Below are 20,358 nucleotides of genomic sequence, written 5' to 3' on the forward strand. Positions count from 1 at the left end.
CTCAATATTGTGCTAACTTCACAAAAAAATCACAACCCAGATTAAATTAATCTCTTCTCTTGTTTTATGTTAACCCCATGAGCTGGTAATAACTGGAGAAGAATTCAAAACCATATTCGTGACCACACACTTCAGGTGAGCCATCAATGCTATCAGGTCATCGATATGTACGTCACAAGTCTATTCATCCTCCTCTTCTCCTGAAAGAGTATTGCATATCTTCTCTACTTTCCTGAAACCACTTAAACTTCCTCTCCCTTCCTCACTTCCAGCTGATGACATGCTTCCTTACTGAGCAAATTAAGCAATTGGAAGAGAACTTCCGCAGACTCCAAGCACCACATTTCCTCACTTACAAGTATCTGCACTCACATACTTGGCTTTCCTATGTGTTACTACAGATCAACTACCCATGAGCCAATCTGAGGCAGATGTCCTGACTTGTTCTCTAGATCCCATCTCCTGTTGCCTACCCAAAAATATAGCTTCAAATTTTCTTTCTTTCCTATATCAGCTCTTTACTAGATCATTCCCCTCAGCATATAAATATCTGTCATTTCTCCTAACATACAAAAAAAGAAAAATTCTTGAACCCACTTCTAAGTGGCATAACTTTTCCCTCACTCTCCTTTGCATCACAACTCCTTGAAAGACATGTCTACAGGAATGTCTCCAAGTGCACCTTTTTCCTTCTCTTTCAAATTACCCCATTCAGATTTGCATTCCTTCTATGTCACCTGAACTGCTTTTTCCAAGGTCATCAATAGTATCCTCATTGCTAAACTAATATTAAATTCTCATTCCTCACCTTACTTATCAATGGCATCTGATGAACTTAATCATGCTCATCTCCTTGATATATTTTCATTATTTGGTTTCTAGGACATAACACTCCTCATTAGTGGTTCCTTCTCACTTTCCATTACCTTGTATTACATTTCCCTTCTTCCCACTCTTTGACATGACGGCACATCAGAGATCCATCCTTGCTTATATTTGCTACCTATCCTTATTCCCTTGGTGATGGCATTCAATCTAAAGGCTAAAAATGTCATCTATATGCCAATTGACAGCTTGCTCCTAAACCCCAGGCCCCTATTACCAAGTACACGTTGAATTGGAGATCTAATGGGCATCTCAAACTTAGCATGTTCAACACTGAACTTTCAATCTAACCCATAATATGTGTTCCACCCATACCATTCCCTATCTCAGTTAATGATAATGCTATCTTTCCAGATTGTAGGCCAAAAAAAAAAAAAACAAACCAAACAATAACAACAAAACCCTTGGAATCAGTTCTAACTTATCATCTTGCAAATCTCACATTTGAATCTGTTTTTATTTATTTTTATTTTATTTTATTATGTTATGTGAATCACCATACATTACATCATTAGCTTTTGATGGAGTGTTCCATGATTCGTTGTTTGTGTATAACACCCAGTGCTCCATTCAATACGTGCCCTCTTTAATACCCATCACCGGGCTCACCCATCCCCCCACCCCCCTCCCCTCTAGAACCCTCAGTTTCTTTCTCAGAGTCCATAGTCTCTCATGGTTTATCTCCCCCTCCGATTTCCCCCCCTTCATTTTTCCCTTCCTACTAACTTTTTTTTTAAACATATAATGTATTATTTGTTTCAGAGGTACATGTCTGTGATTCATCAGTCTTACACAATTCACAGCACTCACCATAGCACATACCCTCCCCAATGTCTATCACATAGCCACTGCATCCCTGCCACCCCCCAACCACCCCAGCAACCCTCAGTTGGTTTCCTGAGATTAAGAATTCTTCGTATCAGTGAGATCATATGATACTTGTCTTTCTCTGATTGACTTATTTCGCTTAGCATAATACCCTCTAGTTCCATCCATGTCATTGCAAATGGCAAGATTTTGGGTTTTTTTGATGGCTGCATAATATTCCGTTGTATATATATACCACATCTTCTTTATCCATTCCTCTGTCGATGGATGTCTTGGCTCTTTCCACAGTTTGGCTATTGTGGACATTGCTGCTATAAACATTGGGGTGCGCATACCCCTTCAGATACTACATTTGTATCTTTGGGGTAAATACCCAGTAGTACAATTGCTGGATCGTATGGTAGCTCTATTTTCAACTTTTTGAGGAACCTCCATACTGTTTTCCAGAGTGGCTGCATCAGCTTGCATTCCCACCAACAGTGTAGGAGGGTTCCCCTTTCTCTGCCTCTTCACCAACATCTGTCGTTTCCTGACTTGTTAATTTTAGCCATTCTGAATCTGTTTTTAAAAATATTTTTTCATAATGCTTTTTGAAACTGAGTTATAAGACATACAGTAAAGTACAAAAAGTGATTTTTTACTTATTTATGCCCCTACATAACCACCATCCAGACTGAGATATAGACTATTATCACCACCCCAGAAGCCTGCCTCATTTCCTTTTAAGGTCAATACACTTTCTTCTGACATTTATCAAAATAAAGAGTAACTACACTTCTTTTTTTTTTAAATTTTATTTATTTATTTGACAAAGAGAGACACAACACAGCAAGAGAGGGAACACAAGCAGGGGGAGTGGGAGAGGGAGAAGCAGGCTTCCCGCGGAGCAGGGAGCCTGATGGCAGGGCTCGTTCCCAGGACCCTGGGATCATGACCCGAGCCGAAGGCAGACGCTTAACGACTGAGTCACCCAGGCACCCCAAGAATAACTACACTTCTGACCTTTATCACAATAGATTATTTTTGCCTATTCTTGACCATCATATAAATGAAACTAGACAATATGTATGTTTTTTGCCTCAATATTATATCTGCTAGATTTATCTATGTTGTTGTGTTCAGTAGTTGTGGGTTTTTTTTTTCCATTACTAGGTATTATTTATTCACTGTCACGTTGATGGATAGTTGGAATGTTTCTAGATTTTTACTATTATGAATAAAGGTAAAATGACCATTTTTACACATCTTTTGATAGACATATGCAATAATATTTCTGTTGCACATAGAAGTATAATTGCTGGGTAGTATGGGTACACACATCAGCATTAGTAGATTCTGCCAAAGAATTGCCCAAAATGGTTCTATCAATTTACACTCCTTTCAGCAATGTGTGATAGCCTGATTTCCTGTACATCCTTGCCAACACTAGATATTGTTAGTTCTTTGAATTTTAGTCAGGCTTGTGGGTGTGTAGTAGTTTATTATGGCTTTCACATATATTCCTGATGGCTAATTCTGTTGATCACCTTTTCATATGTTTATCTGCAATTTGTACATTCTTTTTTATACAGTGTGTTCATATTTCTGTCCCATTTTCTCTTTTATTGTTTTTTCCCTATTGATATGTTAGAAATTTTTTATAGTCTGGATATGGGTTCTTTGTGCGATATATGCACTCTCAAATAAATGAATAAAATCTTTTTAAAAATTATGTCTGCTTTTTGAAATTTTAATTACTGTTATCTTTATTAACTTCCTTCTACTTTTTAAGGAGTATTTAAGTATGTTTAATTTATAGTTAATTTTCTAGTTTCTTGAGATTGTAGATGGGATTTTCAAACTTTCTTCTTAATATACTAATTTAGAGCTAAAAATTTCCCTTTGGTCGCCATTTTAAATGCATCTCAGAATTTCTGATATGTCAGATTTTTTTCATTCAATTTAAAATATAATTCATTGTGTTTTCTTTTTTGACATGTGTTATATAATAGTGTGTTTAATCTCCAAACCCTTAGATATTTCCCGATAATCGTATTCATTTCTAGCTACTCTATAGGATTCCAAGTCTTTGGAATCTACCTATGTACATTGCCTATATAGATCAGCAAACGGTCCACTTGGTAAATATTCCAAAGGCACTTGAAAATGTTTATTCTGATTATGTTGGGTGTAGTGTTCATTGTGTTGTTTAAATTTCCTATGTCTTTAATTTTTTTCTTGTTCATTTCCTAAAAAGTTTTAAAATATCAAATTACAATCATAGATTTGTATTTCTTTTTAGTTCTCTGTGTTTCCTTCAATGTATGAATCTTTTTAATAGATGTGTAAACATTTATAATTATTATTTCCTCCTGTTGGTTAAATTGAACCTTTTATCATTGTGAAATGTTCCTCCTAAACTTTGTTAATTCTTGTCACTCTTCTTTCTCTTCTGTTGATAGACTACAACAGCTTTATTTTGATTTTTGATTTCATGGTATGCATTTTCACCTTTTTCTTTCAGATATTTGTAACTGTATATAAAGTATGTCTCTTGTAAACAGTATTGAGTTAAATTTTGAATTTTTATTTGTTTTTTTTTTTGTTTGTTTGTTTGTTAATCTAACCTGACCGTTCTCTCTTTAACTGGAGTGCTTAGTCAATTTACACTTAATATTACTGAGATGGTTGAGTTTGAGTCAACCATCTTGCCATGGTTTTCTAATTGTTTCATCTTTGTTTCTTCATTTATCTTTTCTGGCCTTCCTTTGGATTAATCATTGTTCCATTTTTTTATTCATTCTTTCCTCTATTAGCTTTCTCAATATATATTTTTTTTGTTATTTCATTGATTACTCTTAAAATCATTATATGAATTCTACATGGTAAGTTGTAATAGTTCCCAAAGCATACAAGAAACTAAAATAGTTTAATTCCATTAACCAAAACACCTTTGGTGCCATCAATTTCATATATTTTAAATATAAAGTTTTATATGCATAAGATATAATAGTTAATAATTTTAAACAGAATGTTTTCTGGGTTTTTGTTTTTTTTTTTACTGGAAACAAGCTATAGGAAACTAAAAAGGAGTAGAGTGGGAGAATTCCTTATAAAAATAAAAAGAACATATACAATTGTATCTTCAAGAATTTTCATGGAACATTATGACCCATCAAATTAAGGTATCCCCATTCTCTAACAAAAACAGAAAAAGGGCAGCATGAAAATATTCTAATGCAGTGCTGCCCAACACAACTTTCTGTGATGATGGAAATGTTCCATTATCTCTGTGTTGTCTAATATAGAATCTACTAGCCACATGAATACTCACAATGTACCTAATGCGATTGAGGAACTGAATTTTTAATATAGTTTAAATAGCCACATGTGGCTGGTGGTTACCAGTTGAACAGCACAGTTCTAATGCCTCATGGCTCAAAACCAGTGCTTTCTTTGGGGGACTTCTCTAATCACTGCCGAAGGGTGTAGAGGGTTGAGGGTGGAAAGAGGGGAAAGTTCTTAACAGATCTATTTAGTTACTTCAACAAGTTCTGAAACTCTCCACAGCTTCCAGGGGCAGGGCCTGAGGAGAGGACTCTAAGGGACACCTGAGTATGCCCTTGAACTCCTGGCTAATGCCAAAGGAGCTAAAAGGCCCAGGACTTGGCTCACTCAGATAGGGGGAGGCCTGTGGTGCCACACACAGAATCTGAGGCTTGGGCCATCTGTGCATGGAAATCGTCCGCTGTGGGACTGGTGGGAGGTGGGGATGCTCATTTCTGGACAGGGTTTCTGGGGCAGGAGGATTTAGAGGTGGAGGGAGGACCTGAGGGCCCTTTCTGGCCAACTGCAGGCTGGATAAGCCCTTTCTTTTTAGGGAGCAAGGTCTTGTTCTTGCTCTTGAACACTTTGCTGGGATCCAGCTTGTTTACAAAGGTGTTGGTCTCTTCTGCAAGCGGGTTTGGGTTGTAGGTGATAGGTTTATGCGTGTTAAACCATTGCTTGGCCTGTGAGCTAATGCCATAGCTGGTGAAGGCATACTACCACTTCGGCAGGCCCAGGTGCATGATGAGGAGGCAAGAGTAAGTGGTAAAGGTAGCCATGAGAAAATGCCAGTATAACGCCCTGTCCAGGAACCAGATCTCAGTGTCTCGTGAATGCTGGTTTTCCTCTTTTGTAGACAAGGCAAACCTCCCCATTCAGATTGCAAGGATCCAGCTCAAAAACCACACTGGGAGAATCAAAGTGAGGCCTCTCTGGCTGGTTCTCACTGGCTCCAAGTGCATCAACTTCCAGGTCTGCAGAGTTGGTGCATTAGGGAGTGCATACACAGAAGACTGGTTGGGTTGAGTTGGTTTTGAGATGCTGTTAATTGCCATGCTGCCCAGTGGAATGGTGTGCTCATCAAGTTTCATGCTCCATGTCATATGAAAGCCATTTGTTATCAGGTAAAAATGCTTCAGATTCTCAGGTAGCACACAGTTTTTGTTTTTTGTTGTTCTTCTTCTTCTTCCTATGAGGAAATCATATGACACTCAGCAGGTGGCTTTTCTAAGATAGTGACTTCTGTCACACCTGGGGAAGATTCTAGGCTGCAGGTGATCCCCAGGGTCAGCTTCTCCTGGTACAGCTTGCTGCAGCCTGGGGCAGCATCCCCACCACGGCTCACGTCCCACTCTGAGCTCATTTACAGTTTTCCATGTTTACATCTTCAAGTGCTCTCATTCCCCCATTTTGCAGTTATGTGCTTCCATCTGGGATCATTTTCCTTCAGAACTCCCGGTAATGTTTCTTGTAGTGCAGATCTGCTGGCAACAAATTCTCTCAGCTGTGTTTAACTGTAAACATCTTTACTTATCCTTCGATTTTGAAGGATTTTTTGCTGGATATAGACTATTGGTTTGCAGGGTTTGTTTGTTTTCCTTTAGCGCCTTAATGTTAATCTTTCATTAATCTTTCATTAATGTTAATCTTTCATTAATCTTTCATTTCTGACATCCATAGTTCCTGTTGAAATGTCAGTCATTAGTCTTTTTGATGCTCATTTGGAGGTATTATCTCTGTTTTTCTAGGTATGCAAAGATTGTCAGTCTGTTTTTAGCTTTCAGAAGTTTGACTCTGATGTGCCTAGTTGTGTTTTGTTTGTTTGGTTTTGTATTCTGTTTGGGGTATATAGAGGTTCTTGAATGTATAGTCCTATGTGTTTTAATTAGTTGGGAGAAATTCTTAGCCAATATTTCTTCCAATATTGCTTTTTATATTCAATATATTTCTTATTGTACATAAAACCTTTCTTATCTCTTTGTTCAAATGTTACTGTGTTTTACTGAGGAAATATTTCCTGATCTCCTGGACTTTGGCACAGATATCATACTCTCTGCTTTCCTGTAATGAGGTCACATAATCAATTTAAGAGTTGAGAAAGTGTTAAATTAACCCAGCTTTCTGGGCGCCTGGGTGGCTCAGTTGGTTAAGCGACTGCCTTCGGCTCAGGTCATGATCCTGGAGTCCCGGGATCGAGTCCCACATCGGGCTCCCTCCTCGGCAGGGAGTCTGTTTCTCCCTCTGACCCTCTGACTCTCTGACCCTCTTCCCTCTCGTGCTCTCTATCTCTCATTCTCTCTCTCTCAAATAAATAAATAAAATCTTTAAAAAAAATTTTAAAAAAAAATTAACCCAGCTTTCTGACACTTCATGCAATAATGTAACATCATAATCCAACAGGCAGAGGAAATACCAAATAACATCACTTTTTCCACAAATTAGAAGAAGGTATCTATAAATCATATAACAAGGAATTCTGACTCAGGATGCATAAAAAATACATGTTAATAATAAAAGACAGAGTAAACTGGAAAAATGGGAAAGGAGTATAAAGAGGCAGCACTAGATGTTTATCAACCATGTTTCTGTCTCTTTGAAGTGGAAGTAGCTCAGTAGCTCAGTCAAGAGGTATTCTTCTTCTTTACAGAAGAATAGCCAATAAGATGTGGAAAAAAATAATTTTCAATCCTATTACTAATCAAGAAAATAAAAATTAAAACAATAATGAAGTACAACTTCTCATTTATATGAATGGCAATAAAGACTTCAGTAATGCACAAGGTTGTAAAAAAAACTTGAAGAAATGGAAATTCTTATACATTGCTGGCTACAAATATTTGGAGAGCAATTTGGCAAAATATAGTAGGTCAAATGAATATGTTTTTAGCTATTTCACTTTCACATACATATATATGTACATTGAGCTATGGATATGAATATCATTGTAATAACCAAAGTTTGGGACTAAACTAAATAGCCATCAACAGGGAAATGAACACACTGTGCTATATTTATGTAATGGAATACTAGAAAATAAATGAAGCAGATCTTCATGAAACAATATGGATTTATAAGGTATATCCAAAACATAATAGTAAAAATGCATGATGGCAATGGATACACATGGTGTGACACCATATAAGTAACTTTGAAACACATAGAACAATACTTCGTAGTGCTATGGGTCATTATATTTATAATACAAGCATTGAAATGTGCACAGAAAGTATACACTCCATCAGGAGAGCAGTTGCTTCTCATGAAAGTGAGAAGAAATAAGAAAGGTGCATTTTGAGTCTTGAGCTCTGTTAAAATAGAAAAAGCGCCTGAAACAGATCTGGCAAACTCCTATCATGTTTTTTAAACTGGGTTGATTATACTAGTTTCCTGTAATTTTCTGTACATTTGAAACTTTTCACGATTAAGATTAAATTGTAAAATTTAAGCTCTATTTTTATGTTAAAAATTTTAAGCTAAGTTTAAAGGGAAGTATTAACCTTTAATGGAAGAAAACATAAAATTTTGAAAGGTTCAACCTTAGGAATAATCCTGGAAATACCAATTAAAAAAATGATGAGATACCATTTTATTGTAACAAAGAGTGATTTGTTTTTCTGTTCATTTAAAACCCAATGTATTGGGCATGTGCATGCATTCTTAGATTCTTAGATGGTGATAAGCTGATATAACTTTGATGTAATTGGTCAGTATATTCTGAGACCGTTAGCATGTTTATACCTCTTGACTGAGCTACTTCCACCTCAAAGAGACAGAAACGTGGTTGATAAACATCTAGTGCTGAAATTCTGGATTATTTTTATTTTTATCCTTTTATATACTTTTAATTTTTATACAGTATACAATATGTATAATAACCCATTTTAAAATCGAAATATAATCTATCAATTTTGCATGAAAAACTTGAACACCCTAACAATAAAACTCCTAGGAAAATAATTAAGAGCTGTATTAGTGCATCCGAGAAGCTGTACTAGATACAGCCAAACCCACAGGGCAAATGATCAGATCTGCTTGAGGTAGGTCAAGGAATGCTGTGCCAACCAGAAGATTCAGCTTATCAAGAGGATAGTAAGGAGGGAACGATATTCATTTCAAAGGGAAAAAAAAAAAACTTACACTGGCATAAAATAGTGTTCCTCAAAGTATGACACAAGTGTACCTCCTAATCATCTGGAGTCATTGTTTGTAATGTACATCTTTGCCAACTCAAACCCACTAAATCAAAACTCCTGGGCGTGGGTCATAGGAGCCTGCCTTACGCCTGGCTCCCTGGATGGTTCTCATACACAAAATTTGTTAACTACATTACAAAAAACCAAAGCAGTATGACATTCTTTGGAAATTGACCATAATTTAGTGCAAACTGAATTGTAGCTTACAGGTGATGGTGGAATGGTGGAAGATAAATCTGGAGAGGAATGTCATGGTCCACTTGTAAGAAGTCTTAAATGGCACACTAGGAACTTTGACAGTTAACATGAAGATCCAATAGGAAACCACTGAAGAGTTTTAAGAGTAGTAACCTGATATATTTTTTTTTCCCCCAGAAAGATTACTCTGGCATCAGTGTGGATGACTGGATAGGGAGCAGACGGGCAAGAAGGCAACTTGGGAGAATGTATTAATTTTCCTGGAATAAGACAGCAGCATTAGCGTAGAGTTGAACACATACACTTGGTGACCAATGGAATACTGAGTGAAGGGAGAAATAATTTGGGATGAATCCAATTCCCACATTTGCTTGCCTCTATTCTAGACTTATAACAGAATATCTAGACAAAGAATATCTTAAAACTACAAGCTGTACTTTTCTACCTTTGCTTATTTTTATCACAAGACCTATATTTTACTGGAAACATGAAGCCTATAAAGATAAGCTTGTACAGCCTCTATAATAATTAAGGACAGACACTCCAGAGGACACTCTCTTACTGAATAATATCGTCAGCTAAATGTCTACAAGGCTGTCAGCAGAGATAGCATGTATACTTAGAGATGCTGTGATACAGGCAATCTTAAAGGCTCCATTGCAGTTTCTGTGGTTCAACAGGGGACAATGTGTGTGCACAGAGGAGGAATGAGCGGTGGTCCAGAGTAATTTTTTTTTTTCAGTAAAAGACTATTTTATTAAAAGCCAGCCCATTCTTTTTTGTATCATTTTGTGTCCCGCAATGAGACATTCCTTTTAATCAGTCTGTCTGGTAAAACCACAGCAGTGACTTGTCTTCAGGCTGATTGGGGCAAGAAGGAATTTCCCTTAGACTGCAGGATGACCTACGACAGCTTTATATATTTCCTCATTAAAATAAAATGGCAGATGTTTGGGGTATTAGAAAATTGTTTTCCAGAGGCTCTAGTTCCTACCCAACCTGAACGGACAGGTACAGCTTAGGCTGAATGTAGGCTGAGCAATCTCCTGAGGTCTTTGGCTGCAGGGGAGTTAAAGGGAGCAAATACCAAATCAAGCTTCCCGGTAGCACCATGAATCCCCAGAATTCCCAAAGGCTCTGTCTCACTCACTGGACAATCCCAGAGCACATAAGATCCTTCTGTTGTAATCATTCTAAAAACCCCCAAAAGTAGTCCAAATACAGGCCTTACTCAACCCAAAACCTTTTAATGATAGGCTGCTTTTTGGTTACATCCCATATAGAAGCTATAAAAGCACTCCTCCCACTCCTTTTAAAAATGTCATTGGTTTCTTGGAGAACCTAATGTATCTGTCCTATAGAGTGTCCAACATTATGGATTTGGCCGATTGACCTTCCCTGGTTTGTTGTAAATTGTGCCTTTCTCCCCAATATTGCCTCATGATCTGGCAATATGATAGTGAGATCTAGAGGTTTGATTAACTTCAGGTTCAATTTTTTTTTTCCTTTCTGCAAGATTCCTTCATGAGGAGGAGTTGTGCATTACTTATTGCATCATCATATCAAGAAGCAAATAATGTCTGTTGGCACATTTTTATTAATGTTAAAATTATCCATGGATTCAGAGATGTAAGCCTAATTTCTCCATCAACCTTTCATGCCATGGTTTTAGCATCCACAGATGATCATTACCCAGATGTATACTTTTCATTAGAACTATCTTTTAACATTTTAGTGCGTGTGGTAGGTGAGATTCTTCTGTGAATAACTTCCATATATTAGTTAGTTTCCTGGTATAATTTTAAGGATAAGCAAAAAAGGATAAATGCTTTATTCTTTCTGTTAATTTATCATTTTTCAAAGTAATGAGGGAGTGCCCTAGCGACCTCCAAAAGTGACCAAGGAGCTGTATATGTGTGTGTGATTATTAACTCGTTTTGTAGTCATTTTTATATATTTATATATATTGTAGTCAGTATTTGTTTTGATGTTCATAGTGCCTCATTTTATTTATTTATTTTTTTTTACGATTTTATTTATTTTTTGAGAGAGAGAGACAGCGAGAGCAGGAACACAAGCAGGGGGAGCGGGAGAGGGAGAGGCAGGCTTCCCGCCGAGCAGGGAGCCCGATGCGGGGCTCGATCCCAGGACCCTGGGTCCATGACCCGAGCCGAAGGCAGACGCTTAACGACTGAGCCACCCAGGCGCCCCATCTTGCCTCATTTTAGATCACTGAAAGGCCCTTAATGTTACTCTCCTGTTTTTGTGACATGATTCAAATAGCTTCCTTGCTCTCTGGAATAAGATGGCCCAGGTTTATCTTATATATTTCCTGTCCCAGACCTGGATTCAGTGATTTTTCCTAAGAGACCTGGTTCCTCTTAATGAGAAATCATAGTTAGAGACCACAATCTGAATGGGAGGTGTACTTACCGGATTGTCATTGCTTCAAGGACTTTTCAGTGAGAGAGTGGAAAATACTTTTTTTTTCCCCAAAGAGAAGATAAATTTTGATTTCATGCTAATATTTATATTCCAATTTAAAAGTTAAAGATTAATTTCTTAATTTCATATTTTACTCTTAACACTGAAAATCTTGACTTCTAAAGAAATAAATTCTTATATTTTCTTACAGAATATATAGTATAATGTAGCATTCTGTGTACGTTCAAAGTAACAATATCAATATTACTAATAAGGCTACTAAGTGTATTTTCCGATTTCTTCACAATTTATTTGATCCTCAGATTATATCCCTTAAAAGATAGTCAAAATACTGCCTTTGAAAGTCACCAGAAATAATTACGTATTCTCTCTGTAGTTAGGCAGTTATCTGATATTCATTTGGGTTCAGTTGTTTTGGTTTGTTTCCAATTGTGGAAGGAATGCTTTCTATTCTTTTTAATTTTGCTTTCTTATTATGCAAAATGTTTATATGGTCTAAGATCACAAGTATATAATAAGGTATATTCACGTAAATTTTATCTGCATGCCTGTCCCATCCTATTTCCTTCTTCCTGCTCTAAGTAACTATTTTTAGTATCTTTATGTCCTCTGTGATGTGTGTATTTCTTCATGTTGTTCTAGACCCTTTTTTAAAATGTATTCTGAGGAGCAGATGATATCCATATAGAGATATTTTGCTCATTTTTCATCCATTTCTTCAATCCCCTACTGATGATTATCTGGTTTGTTTCCAGTTTTTGATTGTTCCAAATAATACATCAATGAATGTCCTCAGGAATATACCATTTTGTGTTTTTGTCACATTACCTTTGGGATAGATTTTTTTTTTTAAGATTTTATTTATTTTTTATTTGAGCGAGAGAGAGCACAAGCAGGGGGAGTGGCAGGCAGAGGGAGAGGGAGAAGCAGACTCCCCGTGTAGGGCTCGATGCCAGGACCCTGGGACCATGACCTGTGCCGAAGGCAGATGCCTGACTGAGCCACCCAGGTGCCCTTGGGATAGATTTTTTAAAAGAGGGATTGCTCAAGTGAAGGGCAAATGCACTTATAATTTTGCTAGATTGGGGGCATATTTTAAATATATTGATCTTGCCGTGGAACTGTAGGAATTTTTAAAAATATTTTTATTACAGAGAAAAAAAACTTTAACTGGAATGATCATATTTATCAAGAATAATTCACTAGTAGAATTTAAATTACTAGATTCATGGTCTGTAATTTAAGTGAATGCCTTGAACAGTTCAAAAATTTTAACAATTTTAGTAGTTTCCAATCTAAATATCTTTGGAAGTAATGTAAGATCTATATGTATAAACAAATATATACATGTGAGTGAGGATGGATGGGTGGAAAGGTAGATGAAGAGAGAGGGAGAATTTTATCCTCCGAAGAAAGCATTTCTGATTTTAATAAATTTACTAACTTCTTATTCAAAAAAGCTATTTTCTTATCTTCTAAATGACACAGTAGATAAAGAAGTTAGTCATGTCTACATAACAGCACTTGTAATATTTTCTAAAGTGTTGGTAAATCTGCCAGTTTGTTTCCTTGGACCTAAAATATAATCCAGCTTTTAAATGCAAAATAAAATGTATTTGCTGGTCCTTTTTATGATCATATGTGTTAAGAGAACATGACTATATTGTCTTATGCTTCTCAGTTACTATCACCTTCTGAAATCAAGAAGAACAACTCCAAGAACTGGGTGAATCATATTTACTTTTATATCTTATGCACAGCAAGAATTCAATTACATTAAAATATATGTGAACAGTAAATTAAAAATAATAGATTCACATTTGAATAGCGGCTAGTTATGTGTAAAAATACACAAAAAAGTAACCTGTAGCAATAAAAACTGGTGTGTAAATCATTCATGATTCATTTCCCCATATCACCATATTATTCTTCAGATATAACCATAGAGGCAATAGCTCCACGAGATGACATATAGGGAAAAAGGTTAAAATTACTTCTTCCAAGTTTTCACCCTTCTATGAGCAAAGACAATCTTTGGCATCTTCTTATTCTTTTGCTTCCTCACCGCTAAAGTCAACAAAATAAAAATAAATATCATATGTCTCCAGTCCATAGACTCACTTTAAGTCAACATTTCCAATATGCTTACACACTCACCTCAACTATTTTTAATGATTATAAAGTCAGTTTTACTCACTATCCACTCAAGTTAATAACTTTCTACCTTTAAAACGCAAGGATACGGCCGCGGTCTGTTGGAGCAGCATTTAACAAAATTGATCAGTACTAAAGTGCTATTTATGTAGAAGTGGTCTAGAAATGGCAATATGCTATTAGGAAAATGGATATATAAAATATAATTTTACTTACGAATTATAAAATTAGTTTAAAAATTGAATAAGAAAAAAAGAATCTACCTTTTATACAAGCATGTGTGCAGTCCTCCATGTTAACAAAGTTATTGTCATTCCCTCCACAACCAGTATAGGTGAAGGTCTCACAGGCTTTGTGTCTTGGATTAAAATAATAGCGAGTCACATTAGCAGAGCATAGTCCCCCATCTTTTGGACTGTGACAATATGACGGAACTTGATGAAAAGGAAGACAAAATTAGAAATGCAATAATACCAAAATTAATAAACTATGATGATTACTGAAGTAACTGAAGAAAATCTAATCCCACTGAAGCTTCATTCTGAACTCAAAATATCATACTAAACCATTTAAAAAGTGTGTCTCGATTTTCAAGAAAGCTTACATGCTCTAGTTTGTTAATTGTAAAGTTTTTATAAAGTGGAGAGAATTTCTTCTGAAGCTATGTCCTTGTATCATTTGAATGTGTTAAGAAATTAAACCCAAGAAACAGATATGGTCAGGTAGAAATCGGCTGGGTTTCAAGGGTTGACATGCTTTAGTAAACGTTCTTGTGTTGGTATGTTTATTTTAAATGTTTTTATCAGCTGTCCTTCCATCATTAATCGAGAATCCATTTATGTAATTCCCAAGTAGCCACTGGAACATTTACCTTTACACAAAAAATTTAAGGAAACACAAGCAACAACCATCTTCTCATTAACACGAGATTTTGCACACAGTGTAGCTATAGAGCTTCCTCAGATCTCGGCCAAAGCAAGTTTTCCTTGTTTGTTAAGTTTATATATCTTTGTGTATGTGTGTCTCCGCTATGCCTAGGGAAAATGCCTGTACTGTTTCTCTCTACAATAGTATTGCCCAAGTAAGCCATCATTTCAGGGACTGAGGGGGTGGGGATGTAGATAAGAAATCAGAGCAGAAAAAGGAAGGGTAGAGAGGTCTTTGTCCTGCAGTTTGCAGTTACTAAAGGATGCAGAAATCTAGCTGAAAACTTTAGACAGCAATTATCAAGATTCACCATCTGAGGTCTGTATATATTCCACTATCTCCTATACACAAGTGATTCCTTACAACCCTGAGGTCATGGCATTCAGAATACTGTGATTTATTTTAAAGGTTTTATTTAGTCGAGAGAGAGAGAGAGAGAGAGAGAGAGAGAGAGAGAGAGCAAGAGGGGATGGAGGGGGCAGAGGGAGACGGAGAGAGATCATCTCCACGCTGGGCATGGAGCCCACCTTAGGGCTCAATCCCAGGACCCTGAGATCATGACCTGAGCCTAAATCAAGAGTTGGATGCTTAACCGACTGAGCCACCGAAGCACCCCCAGAATACTGTAATTTTTATGTGTAAATTAAGTAAATGAGGAATAGTTCTAAAGAAACAATCCAGAACAGGAAGCAAAAACTTCCTAGCCCTGAGAACTTGGCAAGTCATTAACTTCTGGTAGCCTGTACTCTCATATGTAAATGGGGAAATAATAATACTCTCTCACAGGGCACATATACATAGTAGGACTGATACCCTACTATATGTGAAATCATCAGAACACAAGGCATGTTAATTATACATCGAATCATTTATCTTTTCACCCTAACATCTTAAAGAAATGAAATAGAAACCCCATAAAAATAGTATTTACTTTTCTTTGGTGCACAGAAGCCCATACAAGTATCCTTGTCCGGGAACCTGTTCTTATTGCTGTGACACCCGCCAGATACGAATTTTTCACATGTCATGGAACTTAGATTGAAGAAATACTCTCCTGTGCGCGCTCCACACTGCCCCTCACTGACTTCCAACCTGCAAATTTTGGGAACTTCTAGGAAAAGGAGGGCATAAAACAATGCTAGTCAAAAATTAGCTTTCTTAGTATTATTTAGTATTACTTACTTTTAGTAAGTAATACTTAGTATTACTTCAAAACTTTACTGTATTTTCAGAAACAACTAAGGAGAAAACAGTATCACATTTAGTACTAGGATAGTAAATCCCCAAAAGACTTTTCCTTAATCCAGTTATTCAGCTCTTTTTTTTTTTTTTTTTTTTAAATAGTGGCTCCAGACCTGAGTCAGGCAAATTCAGTGGAAATTCTCTTTCTTCTCTCAGGGTGTTCTGATTTTTCTACATATGAAGTTAATCAAACTTATTCACAGGAATACATACACAGTTTTCCTTGGCTTAGTTCCTTGAATGGCAAAGTCCCATGTTTTGTTACTGGCCTTCATAAATACAATAAATATGATTAAAATGAAATAGAAACCAGGATCATGAATCTCTCCTATATCCCTGTACTAACCCAAAACAAGTTTAGGTGTCAGGGGACAAAAGGAAAAGTTAGTTAGCTAAATCACACTTTAACAATAAAATCCGCTGAAAAGTATTTCAGATTGATAGGTAATTGACACGAGGAAACGGTGCTCTCGAGGAGGCATAAAACCATAGGTTTAGAACTAGTGATAAAGAGAAGTACCTATGTGGCACCCAATAATACATCATACTCCTGCATCATTATGCCCTACGGTGAACTCTTGCTCTGAGTCTGCGCGGACACTGAATTATGATAAATGCCACTTAGGAGAGAAATTTGTTAGCCAATGTATAAGTTAGCCTTACTTAATGTTTGAGAAAATGCAGGCTACAACTTACTGCGGAAAATGGGATCTGGGAAATTAAGTTACTAGCAGCCCTTCTGTGTAAGGAGCCGCGCAAGAATTCTGAGCTTGAGCTCGGCCACTTACTCTCTATCCTCCAGCAAGCTTCATTGCAGTCCTCCAAAGTTTCGAAATTGTTGGCGTTGCCCTGGCAGCCCCCGTAGAAGAACATGCGGCAGCTCTGCGTGTACCTGTCGTAGTAGTAACTGGGGATCCGGGCCCGGCACGGCCCCACGTCGGGGGACAGGAGGCAGATGTCTGCCTTGTTTCCTTCTGGAGGAGCAGGGGAGCCTGAGAGGGGGAATGAGGTCCGCCACGTCTCCGGGAAGGTAGAGGCTTCCCAGGGACTTCTGTCCCTCCGTTTCCCAGCCCAGGGGGGTTTGCCCAGAGAGAAAGTACAAACTTCGGCACGAGTGTCCCTTCCCGCGGCTCCTAGACGTGCCCTGTGCAACAGGGGCCCGGGGCAAGCGGGGCGGAGAGAGCGGGTGCAGGGGACCCCACAGCCTCAGCGCCCACGCTGCCTACCGTGGGGCGGAAGCCCGGCGCAAAGAGGGGGTCCCGGACCCGCCAATACCTGGCGCCTCCTGAGCACCGTTGCCCAGCGCGGTCCCGATCAGGAGCAACGGCAGAAGCAACAGCCTGAGGAGGCAAGTAGAGTCCATGCTGTCCGGTTTGAGTGGCCCTCGGGGCGAGGCGTTCCTTGAATGTGCCGGCGGGAAGAGGGTGCACGGAGTCCAGCCTCCAGGCAGCCTGGGTGCCGATGTGGTGGGTGCCTGCTTTATGTAGGGTGAGTGTCCTCCCGACCCCGGACGGGGCGGAGCGTGCCTGTGCAAAGCCCCGGAGGCTGATTCATGCCCCACAGGCTGTGACCCGCCGCAGCCCTGTGTTGGAAAGTGTGCGGGGGAGAGGAATTCCCCACCAGGTTGAACCTGCCTCCCAAACTTTCTCCTATCTTGGCCAGAGTGACTAGATGCGGCATTGTGACAGCGATGGGAAGTCGGCAAGCTAGAGGGAAATGACCTGGGGGTGATTGCACAAGGTTCCAACTTGCAGCATCACTTCATTATGAAAGCAGAAGTCCAAGTATTTGAAGGGCAGAGACAAAGTGTGAAATTCAGGGGACTGAGGGGAGCCTGGCTCCTTGCATAGATTCCTTTATTAGATTAGAAATTTAAGTGTGTGTATTTATTTACATTTATACATACGTACATATTTCAGTCGAGATTTAATTTAATAAAAGGCTCATAGTGTATCTTAAGTGTGCAGCACCATTCCAATCAAGAATTAGAACACTTGCAGCACCCCAGAACGTTCTCTCATACCCTTTCCCAGTCAATCCTTCCAATCCCAGGTAGGGGCAACCACTTCTTATCACGGGAGATTGGTTTTGCCCTTTCTTGAATCTCATGCAAATGGAATCATAAAGTGTGTATTGTTTGTACTTCTTTTGCTCCACTCCTGTTTTAAAGACACACGATGTTATTGCATAGTTCATTTCTTTTAAATGCTGAGTCCATTCTTCCAATGTATGAAGGTACTACAAACGTCCTGTTCCTGGACATTTGTGTTGTTTCTAGTGTGAGACTGTTATGAATAAAGCTGCTTTGTGCATACATGCAGCTTTTATTACTCTTGGGTAAAATATCATGTTAAAAACTGCCACTTTTCCAAAATGATTATACCGTTTTATACTTCCCCGCCCCCATCAGCTATGTGTAAGTATTTGTGGCTCTGTTTTTTTGAGCTGGAACATGAAAGTCCATAGAAAGGTGGCCGTAGGGGATTCCAGATCAATCCCTTCCTGCACGTTTCCTAATTGTCAGTGCATTAACGTTCACTGTTCCTCTGACATCTTAGCCTGAGTCTGACTTTTTCTTTATACAAAGCAAATTATTTATGCTTGGATTTCACATGAAATATTGAAGCTGTTTTTGGCAAACATTTTAATGAATTCTCTTGATGACTGTGTCTTCCTCCCGTTTTTCCTCTTGTTGGATTTTCCTCTTGTTGTATTCTCAAGAGAATAATTATTCCTGGCTTCTCCTGAGGATCTGGAAGGAGTTTACAGGAGTTCCCTTCAAAGTTTCTGAGAAACCCTATGCTCACAGTGAGTTAATAGTCTGGGACATTTTGGGGCGCCTGGGTGGCTCAGTCGTTAAGCATCTGCCTTCGGCTCAGGTCATGGTCTCAGAGTCCTGGGCTCGAGTCCCACATCAGGCTCCCCGCTCGGCGGGAAGCCTGCTTCTCCCTCTCCCACTCCTTCTGCTAGTGTTCCCTCTCTCTCTGTGTCTCTCTCTATCAAATAAATAAATAAAATCTTTAAAAAAAAAAGTCTGGGACATTTTGCACACTCTATCCCTTGTGCCAGTTTTCAGTTATCCTGATGTCATGCCATAGAATCCTATTCCTAAGAAAACTAGCCTGTCCTGGAAATATTCAGTGTTACTGATGCTGTCAGATTACCAGGTATCTATGATTAACAGTCCAAGATGTAAGGACAAGTGTTTAATAACCAGCTCTCACGAAGGGGGGGGAGGATAAGAGGGGGTATGCTGATTTGTATAGTTTACTGGTTTCCGTGTTGTAAGTACTCCCATTATGGCCAATTTCAAGCTACCGGAATTGGAAATAGGTAGGTACAATCGGTTCGCCAGAGCCAGACTGAACTGGCTCTAGCATGCCAACCACTGAACTAGCCAGCTAGTTTTGGAAAGACGCATTCATGGAAGAATCACATGAGCCCCTCCCAAACATTAATAGGGGAGGGAAGTTTCACCAAACAGCCAGTATCACTTTCAGGAGAAAAGTTACTTCAACTTCAAATTTTCATTCTTCTGAATATGATTTTCATTCTTCTGAATATGATTAAATATATCTCCCATATGGACTAAAATAAATTCAAGGACTGATTCAAACTTGTCACTCAGCATTGACTATTGTCACTTTTGTTCTTTGTTCTCAGGTGCTGGTACTTTTTGATCATCTTTTGCTTCATATAAAAAGAGGAATCTTTTGTTTGTTTTAAGATTTTATTTAGTTGACAGAGAGAGACATAGCGAGAGAGGGAACACAAGCAGGGGGAGTGGAAGAGCCCCTCGCTGAGCAGGGAGCCCAATGCGGGGCTCGATCCCAGGACCCTGGGATCATGACCTGAGCCAAAGGCAGACGCTTAACGACTGAGCCACCCAGGCGCCCCAAAAAAGAGGAATCTTTTGAATTAGGGCAGGCAATTTTGGGAAATTGCATGATGCAATGGGAAAATGAATTGTATTCCTTGCTCCTTTGGAGAGTCACATAAGCTCTCTGAGCCTCAGTTTCTTTATCTGTAAAATGGATATAATGACTGTACTTTACATGGGTGTTATGAGGATTAAAGGCCAAGCGCCTAAGCACTCAAAGGGTTGGGCTTCAGCGGCTTACACACAGACATAGACTCCAGCCTGATTATCCATGTTTTGATTCCCATTGAGAGCCTTTGC

General features: G+C 38.4%; 1 protein-coding gene and 1 pseudogene across 3 annotated transcripts; both read right to left on the bottom strand.

Moving 5' to 3' along the window:
- Window positions 1-5,468: 5,468 nt before the first annotated feature.
- On the bottom strand, window positions 5,469-6,343 carry LOC114220004 (tubulin polyglutamylase complex subunit 2 pseudogene; annotated as a pseudogene).
- Window positions 6,344-13,578: 7,235 nt separating this feature from the next.
- TFPI2 (tissue factor pathway inhibitor 2) lies at window positions 13,579-17,797 on the bottom strand. Of its 3 annotated transcripts, none has more exons than XM_028118519.2 (5): window positions 17,454-17,797; window positions 16,967-17,152; window positions 15,868-16,047; window positions 14,273-14,443; window positions 13,579-13,922 (listed from the first exon to the last, which is right to left on the bottom strand). In XM_028118519.2, exons 1-5 carry the CDS (start codon window positions 17,539-17,541, stop codon window positions 13,846-13,848), a joined length of 702 nt encoding a protein of 233 aa, XP_027974320.1. In that variant the 5' UTR covers window positions 17,542-17,797; the 3' UTR covers window positions 13,579-13,845. The 3 variants fall into 3 exon arrangements, with proteins under 3 accessions (XP_027974320.1, XP_027974303.1, XP_087874541.1); XM_028118502.2 differs by having other exon boundaries at window positions 16,967-17,170; XM_088018415.1 differs by lacking the exon at window positions 15,868-16,047 and having other exon boundaries at window positions 16,967-17,170.
- Between the last annotated feature and the right edge of the window lie 2,561 nt (window positions 17,798-20,358).

Source organism: Eumetopias jubatus, unplaced genomic scaffold (assembly GCF_037043125.1).
Source record: "Eumetopias jubatus isolate StellerSeaLion01/CBP00866 unplaced genomic scaffold, mEumJub1_p1.0 scaffold_14, whole genome shotgun sequence".
Classification (NCBI taxonomy): Eukaryota; Metazoa; Chordata; class Mammalia; order Carnivora; family Otariidae; genus Eumetopias; species Eumetopias jubatus.

Coding starts and splice junctions, on each gene's coding strand:
- TFPI2 (XM_028118502.2), bottom strand. CDS start 17,541: ATGGACTCTACTTGCCTCCTCAGGCTGTTGCTTCTGCCGTTGCTCCTG. Junction 17,171..17,453: donor CGGTGCTCAGGAGGCGCCAG/GTATTGGCGGGT, acceptor TCCCCCTCTCAG/GCTCCCCTGCTCCTCCAGAA. Junction 16,048..16,966: donor AGCTTGCTGGAGGATAGAGA/GTAAGTGGCCGA, acceptor TCCTTTTCCTAG/AAGTTCCCAAAATTTGCAGG.